Source organism: Artibeus jamaicensis, unplaced genomic scaffold, assembly GCF_021234435.1.
Source record: "Artibeus jamaicensis isolate MK-2021 breed Jamaican fruit bat unplaced genomic scaffold, CSHL_Jam_final scaffold_1689, whole genome shotgun sequence".
In the NCBI taxonomy this organism is placed as follows: Eukaryota; Metazoa; Chordata; class Mammalia; order Chiroptera; family Phyllostomidae; genus Artibeus; species Artibeus jamaicensis.
In genome coordinates this window covers 7,348,970-7,364,058 of record NW_026522029.1, presented here as the reverse complement: position 1 = coordinate 7,364,058, position 15,089 = coordinate 7,348,970, and the positions used below count along the sequence as shown (strand labels likewise).

Here is a 15,089-nt window from a genome sequence, read left to right as displayed (position 1 = left end):
AAGCTTTGACCGGGGAAGTCTTTGTTTATGTATCAGTGTGGGTAACACCTGTGAGCACGTCACAGGAAGGACTTCCGGAAACACGTCAGACCCCGCCCTGTTTGCTCGCCCACCTCCTGCTCTCCCCAAACACAGCAAGGGAGCAGCGTGGCTCCAGGCACCTTCTGCCCACAGCCCAGCACCTACCTGTGGGCTGGCTCCCTTTTCGCCCTTTGGTTTCTGGACCAGGGGACACTTGGTGCTTGTCCCGAGTCTGTTAGAGAGCAATTCATCATGCATGCTTCCCAGATCGCTCATCCTTGTTTCTCACTGTCTCCTGTCTCCCCACTGACATTGGAACCTTCTGGAAGGGCACTGCCTCACCTACGTGTGTCCCCCCAGTGGCCTGTACTCTGCTGAGCTGGCCGCAGCTGCCCAGACAGTTCCTGTTAGCTCCGGTGCGGAGGTCGGGGACTGATGATCCTGTTTGCTGCACTGTTTGGTGCGGGCAGAGATGGATGGATTGGTGTGGGGAAGGCTGCAAACCCCTTCATTCGTGACCAGAGTCCTTCCCTGCCCCGCCAGACAGGGGTGCCCCGGAGGCAGAGGGAACAGCAGCGGCGGGGCGTCCATAACAGCCTGGGTCAGCGTGATTTGGGAGGCACAGAGCACGGGCCCTGACGCATCCATTTGTATCGGTGTTGATGGTGATTTGATGTCATTAGGGATTCAGGTCTCATCTTCGCGTCTGAGATCATCTGGGGATGGGGAAGGGAGGAGAGGAGGCAGGCGTCCACAGGGAGCCAGGATCCGACCGGATAAATCTGGGAGGGGAGGTGCCCAGAGCCCGGCCTGCTGGTGGGCGGACAAGGCTGAGCCACAGAAAGCGAGAGGCGGCTGGGTGGACGGTCACCATGAGAGGGGCCACGCAGGTGTCCGTGGTGCTGCTCCTGGTGGCAGTGTCCGACTGTGCCGTGATCACCGGGGTAAGTTGGCTGGGGTTTCCCTGGGTTTCTGGAGAGTGTCAGGTCCCCGTGGGAGTGAGCCGGGAACTGCCGGGGGCAAACTGAAGGGAAGGGGGCTGAGCCGTCCCCTGACAGTGTCCCCTTCCCGCTGTTCACACGATTTTCCCATTACTCAGACCTCACCCTGCTAAATGGGTGTGCTTTGCAGAAGCTGTGTGTAAATCCAATCCTGTTTTCTGTGTGTTAGGAGAGCACTGAAAATTCTGTCATCTGGACCTTTGGTGACTTGAAGATTCCTAATTGGTGTAATAAACCCTTAGAAAACAGATTAGCATCTTTTAATTTATCTTTTGTGCAAGTCTGGGTTTTCCCATAGGGCCTGGGCCATGTGTCAAGTTCAATTCACCCAGTGCCTTGGCCTCACTGAAGGCAGGGACCTTGTCAGCGTCTGCCGGGCGCCCTTAGCCTCTGCTTTCTCTGCTCTTACCGAAGGCCGTCTTGAAACCCTCCTTCCCTCCCTGACTGTGTGTCTTCGCTCTGTGCCCAGTTCTGGTGGGAACAGGGGCAGCTCCGACCATCCGCTGAGTGCACCCAAAAGCAAGCGTGGGGCCACCCGCAGCAGCGTGGCCTCACCCCGGTGGGTGTGCCCACGGGCCCCACACACGTTAGTGCTCCAGCCACACGGCTTGCGAGTCTCTCCCAGAAGAGTGGCTTTGCTTGGGGCTTCCCTCAGAGGGGCACGCGCTGTGTCACAGTGGTGGGGGCACTCTCATTCCAAAAGAAACTGGCGGTTTACCCGCCAGCTTTGCAGGTGAAAGCCACTAGGACAAGAAGGGACATTCATTCGAGTGTCCACCTTCTCCAACTTTCCCCTTGGAGGGTGAAGCTGCAGGGAAATGCCCAAGGGCTCCTGGGATCAGGTTAGTTTTCCTGCTGAGAGGAAGGAGGGCCCCTTTCTTTTCCTCGTTAGAGGACAGAGACTGGGTTTCAAAGGCCGGATACGAAAGGCAAGTGGGTGCTTTGGAGACCCAGAGTGGAAATAAAATTGCTCGTGCAGAATCTTTCCTAGTGAAGCAAACCCCGGAAGCCTGGCCTCCTACTGGGCTTCGCAGGTGGGAGAGGAGGTCAAAGGGGAGAAGCCGTGTCACCCTGCCCAGAGGGGTGGGAGCCGGAAGTTGACCCCATGCCCAGGTCACCTTGCACTGTGAGCTCCGACATCTGGCCCAGAATGGAGGCAAGAGGTAGGTCTGAGAGAGGTGGGAAGTGCCTCCCTCCAAGTCATCGCTTTGAAAAGCACCTTGAGAGAGAAACCAGGTGAAGAGAAATGCATGATATGGGAGGAGAGGGTAGAACCAGCGCTGAGGGCAAGTCAGAACCTGCCCCCCTGCCCCGCCCCATCTGACTCTCAGTAAGGGGCTGCTTTCTACCACCCACACTTCTCTGCTTCCCAGACCAACCCGTCCCAAATTCAGGCCTGGGTGGTCCTTCCCCCGAGAGTGGGACAGCGACTCCCTGTCTCTGGAGGAGGGTCGGGTGGGGTCTGCTCGGCCTTGACCCTGAGCTTTCAGGGGCCCTCTGGTGTGTGAGACATGCGCTCACTGTCCTGGCGACCAGCACGGCCAGGTGACGGACGCCTGCAGCTCTTCAGGGTGACAAGCAATCCGCAACCCCACTTGGCTCCTGGAGCTGAGCAGGCGGTCAGTGTCCAGGTCCTGCCACCTGCCTCGGGCAGCAGGGGGTGCCCCGAGGCCTATTGTTGGGGGAGAAGAGCGAACCCATGACCAGACTTGCACGGCAGCCCCACAAATCTGCAGAGCTCTGGAGGTGGAGGGGTGGAGGGCTTCTCTGTCACAGCCGCTGAGTCAGGCGCCATTCACAGCTCAGTTTCCCCAAATCCGGGTTTCTGTTTAAAGTGGGCTCACGGGGCCTTCTTCACAAATGGCCCCTTCCTGACACTCACAGGGCCACTCAGCCCCGACCTGGGAGCCTTGCTCGGAGGGGTTCACTCCTGTTGAGGGGGGCAGCTGCTCCTGTGGGAGCCTCTGGGGGAGCTGGGCTTCCGGGGAGAGTGTGGGACATCAACGTGGGGAGGACAGGCACCCACCCACTGGGTGCTGCTGGGTCCAGGGAAATTTGGCACCGACTCCCTGGGAACCCAGGCCCTCAGGCCTCCCCCCCCCAAACGTGAGCTAATTCAATCCCACCAGTAGTGACTGTGCCAGAGAGCTGTCTCCTGACCTCTAGACTTGTCAGAAAGGGAGGGCTCTCCCTACCGAGTGACCTGGAAGGAGCTTGCTGCAGGGAGGGGTCGGGGGAGGGTGTCCTCACATCCAGGTTTGAGGCCCCACTGAGCCCTGAGCCTCCCGCTGTGAGGAGGTGGGGCAATAATGCAAGGTCCCAGGTATCCTGTGGGGCTTGGGGGTGGGTGCCACTTTTAGCATCTCCCAACCCCCCATAGTTTTTGGATGTTTTTTTTTTGCTCTGGTTTTTCTTGGGTGACCTTAATGGTCCCTTTGTCGCCCCCTGCAGGCCTGTGAGCGGGATGTCCAGTGTGGAGCGGGCACCTGCTGTGCCATCAGCCTGTGGCTCCGGGGTCTGCGGATGTGCACCCCGCTGGGCCGAGAGGGAGAGGAGTGCCACCCGGGGAGCCGCAAGGTGCTACAGGGACCTGCTGGGGCCGCAGTCAGGGCAACAGAGCTGGGCTGGAACCTCTCTTTCCACTGAGTGCTTTTGCTTTTTTAAGCCTCTTTATAACTGTAGGTGGAAGGCTCTGTTATGAACCCGTTTTACAGATAATAAAGTTGAGGCACAGAGAGGCTAAATAACTGGTTAGTTGTCACACAGCCAGTAAGTGGCAGGGCTGGGATTTGAACCCAGGCCGCGGGACACTAACTGCTCTTCATCGCTCCTATTTAACCCCGTTGGTGGCGGAGCGCTCCTCTGGGTGTGGGTCACGGTGCAGAGACAGCGTGGGTCCTTCCAGCTGCTCCCCAGCCCCAACACAGTGTCTCACACATAGTGGATGAATCACAAGTGGTGTTCAATCAAGGAATGCGTGTGCGAGTGTGTGCGCACGTGTGTGCCGGGCCAGCGAGGGCAGGCAGTGCTGGGGGCGGTGGGGCTTTAGGGTCGGGGGTGAGCAGCATTGTGCTGTGGCTCATCCTATATTCTCGGGTTCAGATCCTGGCTCCTCCCAAACTGAGCTGTGCCATCTTGGCACGCTGCCTGGCCACTCTGGGCCTCCGTTTGCCCCTCTGTCACAGCTGTCCCTATTGGGCCGGGGCGGGGTGATGAGACAGCGGTCAGGGCTGGAGCCCCCGCCCGTCCCTTTGGTGAGGGCGTCCCCCTTCTCCTCCTCTCTCCGCAGATCCCCTTCTTCAGAAAGCGCCAGCATCACACCTGCCCGTGTTTGCCCAACCTTCTGTGCTCCCAGCACCTGGGCGGCAGGTACCGCTGCTCCGAGGACTTGAAGAACATCAACTTTTAGAGCTCGTCTGGTCTCAGGATGCCCACCAGCCCTCTTGCTGACGCATCCAGGACGGTCTCCTACGTACTATTGTTTTATTTCTGCCATGTGGCCCCGTCCTCACCACCCCAAGCTGCCTGCATTGCCACTCCCATCACCTCTATCCCTCCTTCCCAGCACTCGCCCAGTGACGTGATTCACGGCACTGGCCTGAGGGTGTCCCAGCTGTGGCTGTGGCCTTGGAGGTGGCCTGACCGGTTCTCTGCTGCTCAGGCTGCCGGAGGGGCTTAAGTAGCAGGAAGGGTGCTCCTCCCTTGTCCTCGCCTCACCCGCCCTCTGCTCCTCAGAGCTGACGTGTCCTCCCCGGGTCTTGCTTCTCTCCTCCTTGCACAGACCTGGGGTGCCCGCTGGTCCTGGTTGGAACCTTGTCTGGCCTGTCCGTGAAGCCTGCGGGGGTCACCCTGCGGTCATCTTCCTTTGATGCACTGGCTCCTCAGTTTTAGGTCACAGGCCCGAGGTTAGCCCTGCCTGGAGGGGAGTGGACAGTGACCTTGAGGCAGATGTGAGGAGCCAGGGAGGTTGGGGGGCCCCCAGACGGCAGCCTGACCCCTGGGCCAAAATCGCAGGGCCTCCAATGTCCTTGCACACACATTTTGCCAGTGAACAGGGATGTCCCCAATTCCCATGGCCCCCCTAAGAGGCAATGGTGGGGTTTAATCTAATCTGCATTTTAGGAGGTAACTAGGGAGTTGCCTTAAACAGCCCCTTTCCCAGGCTCAGCCCCTGGGAGCAGGTCTGGGGGGAGGGGGGAGGGGCAGCTGCCAGCAGGGCCAGAGCCTGGGGAAGGCATCTGGCTCTGCATCGGAAGTCCACAGTCATCTGTCCGGGAGCTGTGTCACAGGCACCCACACTCTTCTTGACCCCCAACCCTACTGAGCACCTCCCACCTGGACCCGGCTCCCTGGGGACAGGGCAGTGACACCACATGCTGTGTGCCCTGGCCTGCTGGTTGCAGAATAAAAGTGTGAACAAGGGGCGAGTGGTCATGGTGTCCCTGCAGTGCCTGAGTGGGGCCTCGGGGGCAGGCCTGGCTGTGTCCAGGTGGGGGACAGGTGCCACTTGGGCCTCCTCACAGCTATGATGGTTTCTTGGGGAAAGTAGATGTGTAGCTATAAAAAGAATCTAGTGATAAGTAGAATATTTCCATGATAAGGGTGCATCTTAGAAGAATTAAATCAAATTAGGATTGGGTAAAACGGACACCCCCTCAAGATGCAGGTCTTTTAGGAAGGTGCCTACTCCCACACCCTGGGCCTTTCTCTCCAATTGCTGGAGTCTGGTGCCATCTAGTGGCCAAAGTGGAGATGGCACAGAAAAGATACACGGAAAAAAAATGGAAGCTTCAGAAGAAGCCTTCTCAAAGCAGATGGGGACCAGTCCCCAGATGACCCCAAGAGTTAGAGTCACTCAGAGGTTTAGAGTGGCAATGCCTCTACCTTTGGAAAGAGGACCACCACTCTAAGGAGTGTAGGAGAAATGCTTAATTGCCCTTTGGGTCCTGCCCCACCCTGGGTACTTCTTAGAAGCCACTGTCACTATCCCAAGAGACACCTGTCATCCTTCCCCCAGGATTAGGAAAGTGTGAGGTGGGCAGGATCAGGCAAGGACATTTGGGTGTCCCTCCCCATCTATCTGTGTGCTGGCCCTGTGTTAGGGTTTCCATACACCCCACCCCCACCCCTGGGTATCCAAGTTCAAGGTCAGCCTAGATTTTAATTTCTCCCACTGTCCCTTCTTCCTGAGCTCCATGAAATGGCATATTACTTAGCCACAAAAAATGGAAGCAAGCTCCCCGAGAACACTATGTTGAAGAGCTGAACCCCAAAGACCACATCCCGTCTGATTCTTTTTGTGTGAAATGTCCAGACAGAAAGTAGCTTGGCTGTTGCCCAGGGCTGAGGGCAGGGAAGTGGACTAGTAGGGCTGCAGGGTTTGTTTGTGGGGCAGCAGCAGAGCTCTAGAACAATGTCTAAATCCTAAAGACTGCGGAGCTGCACAGGTCAAATGGGTGACTTGGTACGCAGTGTGAATTACATTACAACAAAGCTATTTAGAGAAGTGAATAGGAAGATGCACACATTGAGAAACACGCTCTCCAGTGTCCGCTGGCAGGCGGAGGCCGATGCCCCCAGGCTGGAGAGGTTGAGGCCTGAGGCCCGGACCGTCTCAGGACGGGACAGAGCAGCCGTCTTTACTGGAACCAGGGCTCAGCTCCCAGGTTTGGGGCTGCCGGGCACCCGGGGGGGTCCTCCAGTCTGGGCACCCCAGGGCGGAGGCATGGCGGGCTGGCAAAGGGCTGGGGTCCCTTCTCCTTCTCCTTCACCTGACTTGGTGGCATGGGGGGAGTGATGTGCCGAAGACGGCGCTTTCCACGTGTGGTCTTCTCCACCGGCCAACTTGAATGGCGCCTTAATTTGTTTCCATTTATTGTGATGGCATCTTAAAATGTGAGTTGGCTGGCCCTGGCCTGGTGGCTCAGTTGGTGGGTTGCCCCATACACTGAAAGGTCTCGGGGTTCCATTTCCAGCTGGGGTGTGTATGGGGCAACCGATCGATGTTTTTTTTTGTTTGTTTCTTCCTCTCTCTCAAAAAAAATCAGTGAAAACACATTCTTGGGTGGGGATTTTTAAAAAGGGGGGGCAGCTGGCTGCACTCAGAGCCCGTGGAGCTGCATCCGAGGCCTCACAGGGGCGTGCGGGAGGCAGGTCGTCTCCTGCAAGGACACTTTTAATTTTTCCGAGGGGGGAGCACTGCCCATGGTGGTGGGGGCAGAGAAGTTCCTATGGTAACCGCCGAGGGCTGTTTGGGTCTCTTTCAGAATTGCACCCTGGACTGATGACCCTGGAGAGGTTGCGTGATGCACCAGCCCCTCCGTATTCCAACCCCCTCAGCCCCCCGAGGCTCCTCTTGACCTTGATGAGCTGCTACTGATGCCTTCCACTCAAAGTTTATAAAGAAGGGGCCCGGAGGTAGCCTGTTGCCGGCCACAAGCCCTAGAGAACTGTGCTGGGGCCTTAAAAAACCACTTGGCCCAGGTCGTGGAGGTATGGCCTTTCGTCCAGAAGGTTCTTTCGTGTCTCAGCCCTTGCCTACTTGGAAGGCTCAGTTTGGGGGACACAGATACGCCAATCTTATCTAGGTGCGCCTGGACCCCTTGCTTAAACATGCGAGTCGCTGTTTTGTAGTCAAGTGGAAATGTTTGCTCACCATCTTAATCCTGCGCTATTCAGTTTCTTTTTCTAGCAAAAGCAGGAGAGTGGGCTCTGAATTCTCTCCTAGCTCTTCTTGGGTTGTGTTCAAATTAAACCTGCCAGAGTGTGAGTGCCCCCTGAGACAGGCATCACCGGGACTGGTGGCTGTCCCCACCCTGAAGCTGGAAGTCCCAGGAACACCCATTTCCAAACTGTCCAGAGAACCACTGGAGGAAGGGGTTAAGGCGCTGATTCCTGCAGTCAGATTCAGCGAGGCTTGAAAAGAGCCCCTCCCACTGTGGCAAATGCAGATGGTTCCCCCCCACCTCCCCGGAGAAACATGGCACTACCCATCCACCCCCAGCTCCAGAGGAAATCAATTACACAGAGAATAAAAATTCTAACTTTCCTTCCAAGAGGTGGAGTAGTTACCTCCCATCAGAAAGTGTTCCAGAAGACTTCTGGCCAAGATGGAGGCGTAGGTAGGCATACTGTGCCTCCTCGCACAACAAAAGAAGGGCAACGACAAATTTAAAACAAGAAACAACCAGAACTGCCAGAAAATTGAACTGTATGGAAGTCTGACAACCAAGGAGTCAAAGAAGAAACACTCACTCAGACCAGTAAGAGGGGCAGAAAGAGGCAACTGGGCGGAAAGGACTTGTGGCAAGATGGCAGCTGGAGGGCTGGGCGGTGCAACCTCACAGCACCTGGGTTGCCCCGCCCCTTACTACATAACAGGTGTGTGGAGAAAAAAAGAAGGCCTAAATGAAAGAACAGATCAAAGTTCCAGAAAAAAATACAACTAAGCAACAAAGAGATAGCTAACCTATCAGATGCACAGTTCAAAACACTGGTAATCAGGATGCTCAAAGAATTGGTTGACTGTGGTAAAAAAATTAGAGGAAAAAAATGAAGGCTATGAAAAGTGAATTAAAGGAAAATGTACAAGGAACCAACAGTGAAGGGAAGAAAACCAAGGCTCAAATTAATGGTTTGGAGCAGAAGAAAGAAATAAACATTCAGCCAGAACAGAATGAAGAAACAAGAATTCCAAAAAATGAGGAGAGATGTAGGAACCTCCAGGACAACTTTTAAATGTTCCAACATTTGAATCATAGGGGTGCCAGAAGGAGAAGAGGAAGAGCAAGAAATTGAAAACTTATTTGAAAAAATAATGAATGAGAACTTCCCCAATCTGGCAAAGGAAATAGACTTCCAGGAAGTCCAGGAAGCCCAGCGAGTCCCAAAGAAGTTGGACCCTAAGAGGAACGCACCAAGGCACATCATCATTAAGTTACCCAAGATTAAATATAAGAAGAGAATCTTAAAAGCAGCAAGAGGAAAGGAGACAGTTACCTATGAGGGAATGCCCATAAGACTGTCAGCTGATTTCTCAAAAGAGACCTTACAGGCAAGAAGGAGCTGGAAAGAAGTATTCCAAGTCATGAAATCTAAAGACCTACATCCAAGATTGCTCTATCCAGTAAAGCTTTCATTTAGAATGGAAGGGCAGATAAAGTGCTTCTCAGATAAGGTCAAGTTCAAGGAGTTCATCATCACCCAGACCTTATATGAAATGTTACAGGGACTTATCTAAGAAAAATAACATAAAAAATATGAACAGTAAGATGACAACAAACTCATAGTTATTAAAATGACAACAACAGTTATTAACAACCAGACATTTTTAAAAAAGTAAACAAACAACTAGAACAGAAACAGAATCACAGAAATGGAGATCACATGGAAGGTTATCAGCGGGGGAATAGGAGGAGGAGAGAGGGGGAAAAGGTACAGAGAATAAGTAGCATAGACTGTAGGTAGAAAATAGATGGGGGGAGGGCAAGAATAGTGTGGGAAATGCAGAAGCCAAAGAACTTATGTGTATGATCCACAGACTTGAACTAAAGGTGGGCAATGCAGGTGGGAGGGGTGTGCAGGGCAGAAGAGTTATAAAGGGGGAATAACGGTTTCCCATCCAAGAACTAACCAGGCCCGACCTTGCTTAGCTTCCGAGATCAGACGAGATCAGGCGTGTTCAGGGTGGTATGGCTGTAGACTAAAGGGGAAATAATGGGACAACTGTAATAGCATAATCAATAAAAAAGAAAGTGCTCCAGTCAAGCTAGAGTGTGGCCTTAATGTTAAAACAAGGGCTGGCAAGACAGGAGAAGGGAGGCAGGGGGTGGAAGGGGGCGCGTGGCTGAGCCTGGGTTTGCGTCCATCGAGGATTCAAAGTGGGGATGGCTCTCCCTGTGTGCACCTCAATCACCGAAGTGGCAAAGTGGGAGAAGGATACAAAGGGAGGGGTGACCGTGGAGGAGAGGAGAAGGCCCCTCTCAGGGGCTGTCATTTCTGCTCACAGAAGGCCAGCACCTGGGCCAGCACCTGGCCCACAGCAGCTGGGGGCTGGAAAGCCCTGCAGGTGAGGAGGCTGCCCTGGCTGCCCGAGGCCCCAGCCAGAAGGCAAACAGGTGTCCAGTGGACCCCAACTCCCCTGTGGGGCCCAGCTGGGATGCTCAGTGCCTGGAGGGGGGTTAGGGAGAGGTGGCTACAGAGAAAGGGGCCCACGCCCCTGGGCTAGGGGCTGCCCTGCTCTGCCTGGGGCCTGCTGGGGTGGGTGAACTGGTGAGGAGCCGCAAGGGCAGAAGCAGCCCGCAGCTCCCTCTCAGGGTGAGGGGAAGGGAGTCAGACAAAGAGAGGCGGAGCTGCCGGGCTTGTCCTTCCCAGTCCCCTTAATCCCAGAGGGACACTGAGCAGAGGCGCCAGAGGTGGGGTCAGAGGGAGGAACCATGAATGTTCTCAGCAGCTGAGTCCTTGGGAGGTTGGTCCCAGCAGGGCAGCGGAGCCCCAGCCCGGGAGCGGTGGGCGCGCAGGGCGCGCCTTGCTTCTGCTGCACGTTTGGGTGGGCCGCGCAGGCTGGGCTCTCACTGGCAAGGCGTCTGTGGGTGTCTCTGACCACGGGGAGGGAAGGCTGCCGGGAACACTTCTGCCCCAACAGCTCACACTCTCCCAGGAGCCCCATTTGGGGGAAACCCGTGGACAGAGTCTGGTAGCACAGTGAGTGGGTCCACAGGGGCTTTGCTGTGTGGCCCCAGAGACACTCTGAGCCCTTGGGGGCTGGGGACAATCAGAAATGGGGCTGTATGCTGACCCCCAGCATCTCCTGGCCTCCTTCCCAGACGCTGCCCTCCCACGCCCCACCCGCGGTGGCTCCATCCTCTCCCCGCCCTCTGCCTGGTGGGCCAGCTCCTCCCTGTGGCCCCGGGAGCAAAGGTTCAGATTCTCAGCTCTGAGGCTCCGGCAGCTCAGTCTGCTTCCACATCTGACACGTGGGGACCCCGATCCTGCCACCTATGGGGTGGGTGGTCGTGAGGGGTACCCCTCGCACCGCTCCCCCAGCCTTCCCTAGTCCTGGGCATCGCCTGGGTGCTTGCTGGGCACGTGCCGCACCCCAGAGCTGCTGGGTCCTAATGGCAGGAGGGGCGCCTGGGACGCTGTCTTTTAAAAGAAAATACGTCACGCTCCTCCCCAAACAGACGGCGCAGGACTTCACTGCACAGCGCAGCCTTCTTCATGCCGTAATCGGACCCACAGAGTCTGTCTGCTAATTTCAAGGTGAAGATTTGAACTCTGGCTATTTATAATTCCCGCCACCCAGCGGGTGTTAGTTTCAAAGCCCTCACGCCAGATGTCGACTTAGAAGTTGAGAAGCAGACAAACATTCTCATAAATTAATGTTGCCAGTGATTAACACTTGATATTTTTAACACACATTCATCTCAGAGGAAAAAAAAATCCTCTTTGATTCAAGGCTTGGCGAGGGACCACTGAGATCTTCAGGTGTAGCTGCCGGCGAAGGTCCGACGGGAGGAGATGAGTGGGTCCTGAGTCAGAGCTCTCGTGGGCGTCCTGCTCTTCCTTCCCTCAGCCCATCCTTTTCTGTGTACCTCGGACTCCCGTCCCCGCGGGTCCAGGCTGGATCGGGGCCTGGGAGCCCGGACTTTTTCTTCCCAGCTCTGCTGGCAGGTGAAGTGGCTCCTGCCAGAGACCGCCACTAGGGGGCATACTGGAGCACGCCGCTGGGGGGCTGGCCTGCAGACGGGTCATGCCATACGCACAGCGTGAAAATAAAGCGTTACCTTTTTACTATAAAAGTTGGTGTGTTTCCCTCCAAAATACATTACCTGTATTCCTTGGACAGTGGACAGTCCTGGCGTCCCTGGACCGGGCTCCTACAGCGACTCTAGCTGACGGTGGCGGCCTGCTGTTGGCAGTAGTTTGGACGCACCGAACCCACCTCTGACCCAGCCTCCGGCACACTTGCCTCACACCGCCACCTGGCGGCTGGCGTTTGCAGCTGCCCCGAAAGTCGTTCGTTTGGTCTGCGCGGTGTGGGCGCGCGTCATGCTTAAACAATTTTGGGAGTTCTGCGGACCACATGGCAGCCTTTGTCTTAACTTTGACGCTCACACCACCCGCCCAGGATCACAGTCTCCACAGAAAAGAAGGAAACCGAGGCACCGAGCCGTAAAGGGACGTGCCCAAGGTCACTCCACCTTGTGGTAGGCCCAGGATTTAAGCTCAGGATGGTCACACCTGCACTTCCCAGCCAGAGGGGCCTGTCTCTTGGGTCACCTCTGAGAGTGCTCATCACACAGGGTCACCAGCTCGACCTGTCCCCACTCGACTGTGGGCTCCCCAGCGTCGAAGATGACGTCAGCTCCACATCTCTGGGTCCAGTGTGAGCCCGTAGAAGATGCTCCAGTCACCGAGTTGAACTGGCTTTGCCCCTGTCGAGTGGCGCTCACACAGGCTGGGGGCCCAGGACAGCCTGTCCTGGGCCGTGGCTGTGTTTTAGCCGCTCTTGTGGGTCAGTCCCCAGGCACCGGGAAACCGGAGCAAGTGGAGTCATCCCTGCCTGGCGCTGGGTGATCAGTAAGGAAATCTTATCAAGCTTTTCTAAAAGCCTTTGCAGGTCTCTGCCTGCACCTCTGCCCCCAATACCCAGTCATAACATGCGGTGCATTGTGGGGCAGCGTTCCTGATAGCGGGCAGTCAAGTACGGCTAAAACGATCCCAATCTTGTGAATGCACACAGAGCAGCCGGTGCCAAGGGACCTTTGTTTCTTGGTTTTGAGGAAGAGGCAGCTGAGCCTCTCTTCCAGCACTCATTGTCCAGGGCTGGACAGAGGGTTGGGAGCAGGGCAGGGAGAAGGCTGATGTCAGCACAGGCCAGGGGCAGACTAGTTCATTCATTCATTCACTCACTGGTTCACTCCATAGATGTCTGTGGGTCCTTCCTAGGTGGAGGGAAACTGTTTAGCAGGGGACGCAGGCAACACACAGTGACACACACGATCTGAGGACCAGTCTGGAGAGGACCACAGGGACGTCTCCCTGTATTACAGGCCGAATAATAATGGGGAAGCTGCCTCTCACTGCGGGTGGGTGTGGAGGGGCAGGGAAGCTTCACCGAGGCCTGAGTGGGAGCCGTCCAGATGAGACGGGGACAGAGCATCGTAGGCAAGGGGACAGCCTGTGCTGGAGCCCAGAGGTGGGACAGAGCCGGGTGAGGTCTAAGACTGGGGACGGCAGGTGACACTAGTGTGCCATGTCTCCCGGCTGTGACCTGGAGCATTAGAAGGGACAGGCGGGCTTCCGCCGAGGGGGCAAGTGTGTGGGACTTTGCCGACGACCCTGTCTCCTAATAGCAGCCAAGGGCCTTGGGGCAGTTAGCCTTGGGTGACGGCTGGGGGCACAGGTGACAGCTGGGAACAACCGAGGGTGCTCTGAGCGGAACCTGGAGGCCCCGTGGCCCGTGTGGCTGCTCGGCTCCTGACAACCCCTCACTCAGCTTCGGCCCAGGGGCCGCCGAGCTCGGGGCAAGTTGCTGCAGCCAGGGGCGAGGGCCACAGCACGCCTGTCCTTGGTTCCAGGGGCGGCCAGGGGAGCATGCTGACGCTGGGGGCCATGGACCGGTCCTACCACACAGGCTCCCTGCACTGGGTGCCCGTCACGGTGCAGGAGTACTGGCAGTTCACTGTGGACAGGTGGGTGAGCCGCGGCCGTGGGCCCCTCCTGGGCAGGACAGGGAGGCCTGGTGTGGGCAGCTCAGAAGCACATTTCATCAGAGTCTGAACTGGATGCCGCCCGGGCCCGAGGCCTGGGGCAGCCGCCCCCACAGACCAGCTGATGGAACACTCACTGCCTGCGGGGCATCAGCTGAGTGATAACAGGACTGTCCCTTCTGGTCCTCGCTCAAGCCCGGGGAGGTTGCGTCCTCATTTTCATTTTCTAGTTTTCTAACATGGAGTTTGAGCCTCACAACCATCCCTTAAGGAGGTTGAGGGAGCGGCTGCTAAGGTGCCCGTTTTGTGGATGAGAAGCCTGAGAGAGGGAAGGTCGGGGAACTCGCCCGAATCGTGCAGGGAGGAAACTCGGCTCTTCAGGCCACTTGCGAAGTGCTCGTCCCCTCACTGAGTTTTTAGAACAGCAGTGTCTTCACCTGCTGAGTGAAGTGAAGGGGACACTCATTTGCCTGCCTTGGCGGGTGACTTTGAGGATGAGAGGACGTCACAGATGAGGGCGTGCCGGGGGCGGGGAGGGACAGGCCGGCCCGCAGGCACCGTTCTGGGCGGGCGCCGGCCTCAGTGCGCCTCCTGGCCCCCCCAGGACGATGGCTTCTGCACCGGCACCTTCCAGAGCGGCGGCAGCTCACAGCTGTGGATCCCGGGAGACGTGTTCATCCGCGAGTACCACAGCGTCTTCGACAGGGCCAGCAACCGCGTGGGCTTGGCCAAGGCCATCTGATGGCACCCTGGCTGTGACCCCCGTTGCCCGGACACACGCGTGCGCCCACACCTGCACACACGTGTACACACAGATCAGTTCTCAATAAATACCATGTCTCTGCAGAGCCTGGCTTTCCTTGGGGCTGAAGCCCCCCCCCCCATTGTGGGGTGTGGCCGTCACGTGGTGTGTCTGCGGAGCTGGGGCTTTGGGTGGGGGTATGTGGGGGACACTGTTGATGGGTAAGACTGTAACCTGGGGACTGGCCGTTTCCAGCTCAGGTTGGGTAACGTCTCCCCTTCCTGTTCTCCTCCGAGAGGTCTTTCTGGGGAAAGGGCTGGGCTGGGAGCCAGGGCTTGGGACGTGGGGTTGAGCAGGGAGCACTGACCCAGAGAGGAAGACTCCTGTCTGAGAGGAAAGGCCTCGCTGCCTCCGGGGGAAGTTAGGGGAACGGGCATCCGGGAAGGTGTGTGGGTCCGGAGGTCGCCATGGCCTTGGGGGAGAGCCGCAGGCCGAGGTCCACCCTCGGTTCCAGAGGCTCCAAGCCTGACCCGCCAGCGCCAGAGAGTGTGTCCCTTGTGCCAGGGGAAAGGCAGGTCTTTTCCATCGCAGGGGACCATGATGGAAAAGGCT

At 56.9% G+C, this 15,089-nt stretch overlaps 1 protein-coding gene across 1 annotated transcript; it reads left to right on the top strand.

Annotated features, from left to right (window-relative positions):
* The first annotated feature begins 893 nt into the window (after positions 1-893).
* On the top strand, positions 894-4,431 carry PROK1 (prokineticin 1). The gene is made up of 3 exons (XM_037152374.2): positions 894-965; positions 3,474-3,599; positions 4,312-4,431. The coding sequence occupies exons 1-3, from the start codon at positions 894-896 to the stop codon at positions 4,429-4,431; spliced, it is 318 nt and encodes a 105-aa protein (XP_037008269.2).
* Positions 4,432-15,089: the final 10,658 nt, after the last annotated feature.

Coding starts and splice junctions, on each gene's coding strand:
- PROK1 (XM_037152374.2), top strand. CDS start 894: ATGAGAGGGGCCACGCAGGTGTCCGTGGTGCTGCTCCTGGTGGCAGTG. Junction 966..3,473: donor ACTGTGCCGTGATCACCGGG/GTAAGTTGGCTG, acceptor CGCCCCCTGCAG/GCCTGTGAGCGGGATGTCCA. Junction 3,600..4,311: donor GCCACCCGGGGAGCCGCAAG/GTGCTACAGGGA, acceptor CTCTCTCCGCAG/ATCCCCTTCTTCAGAAAGCG.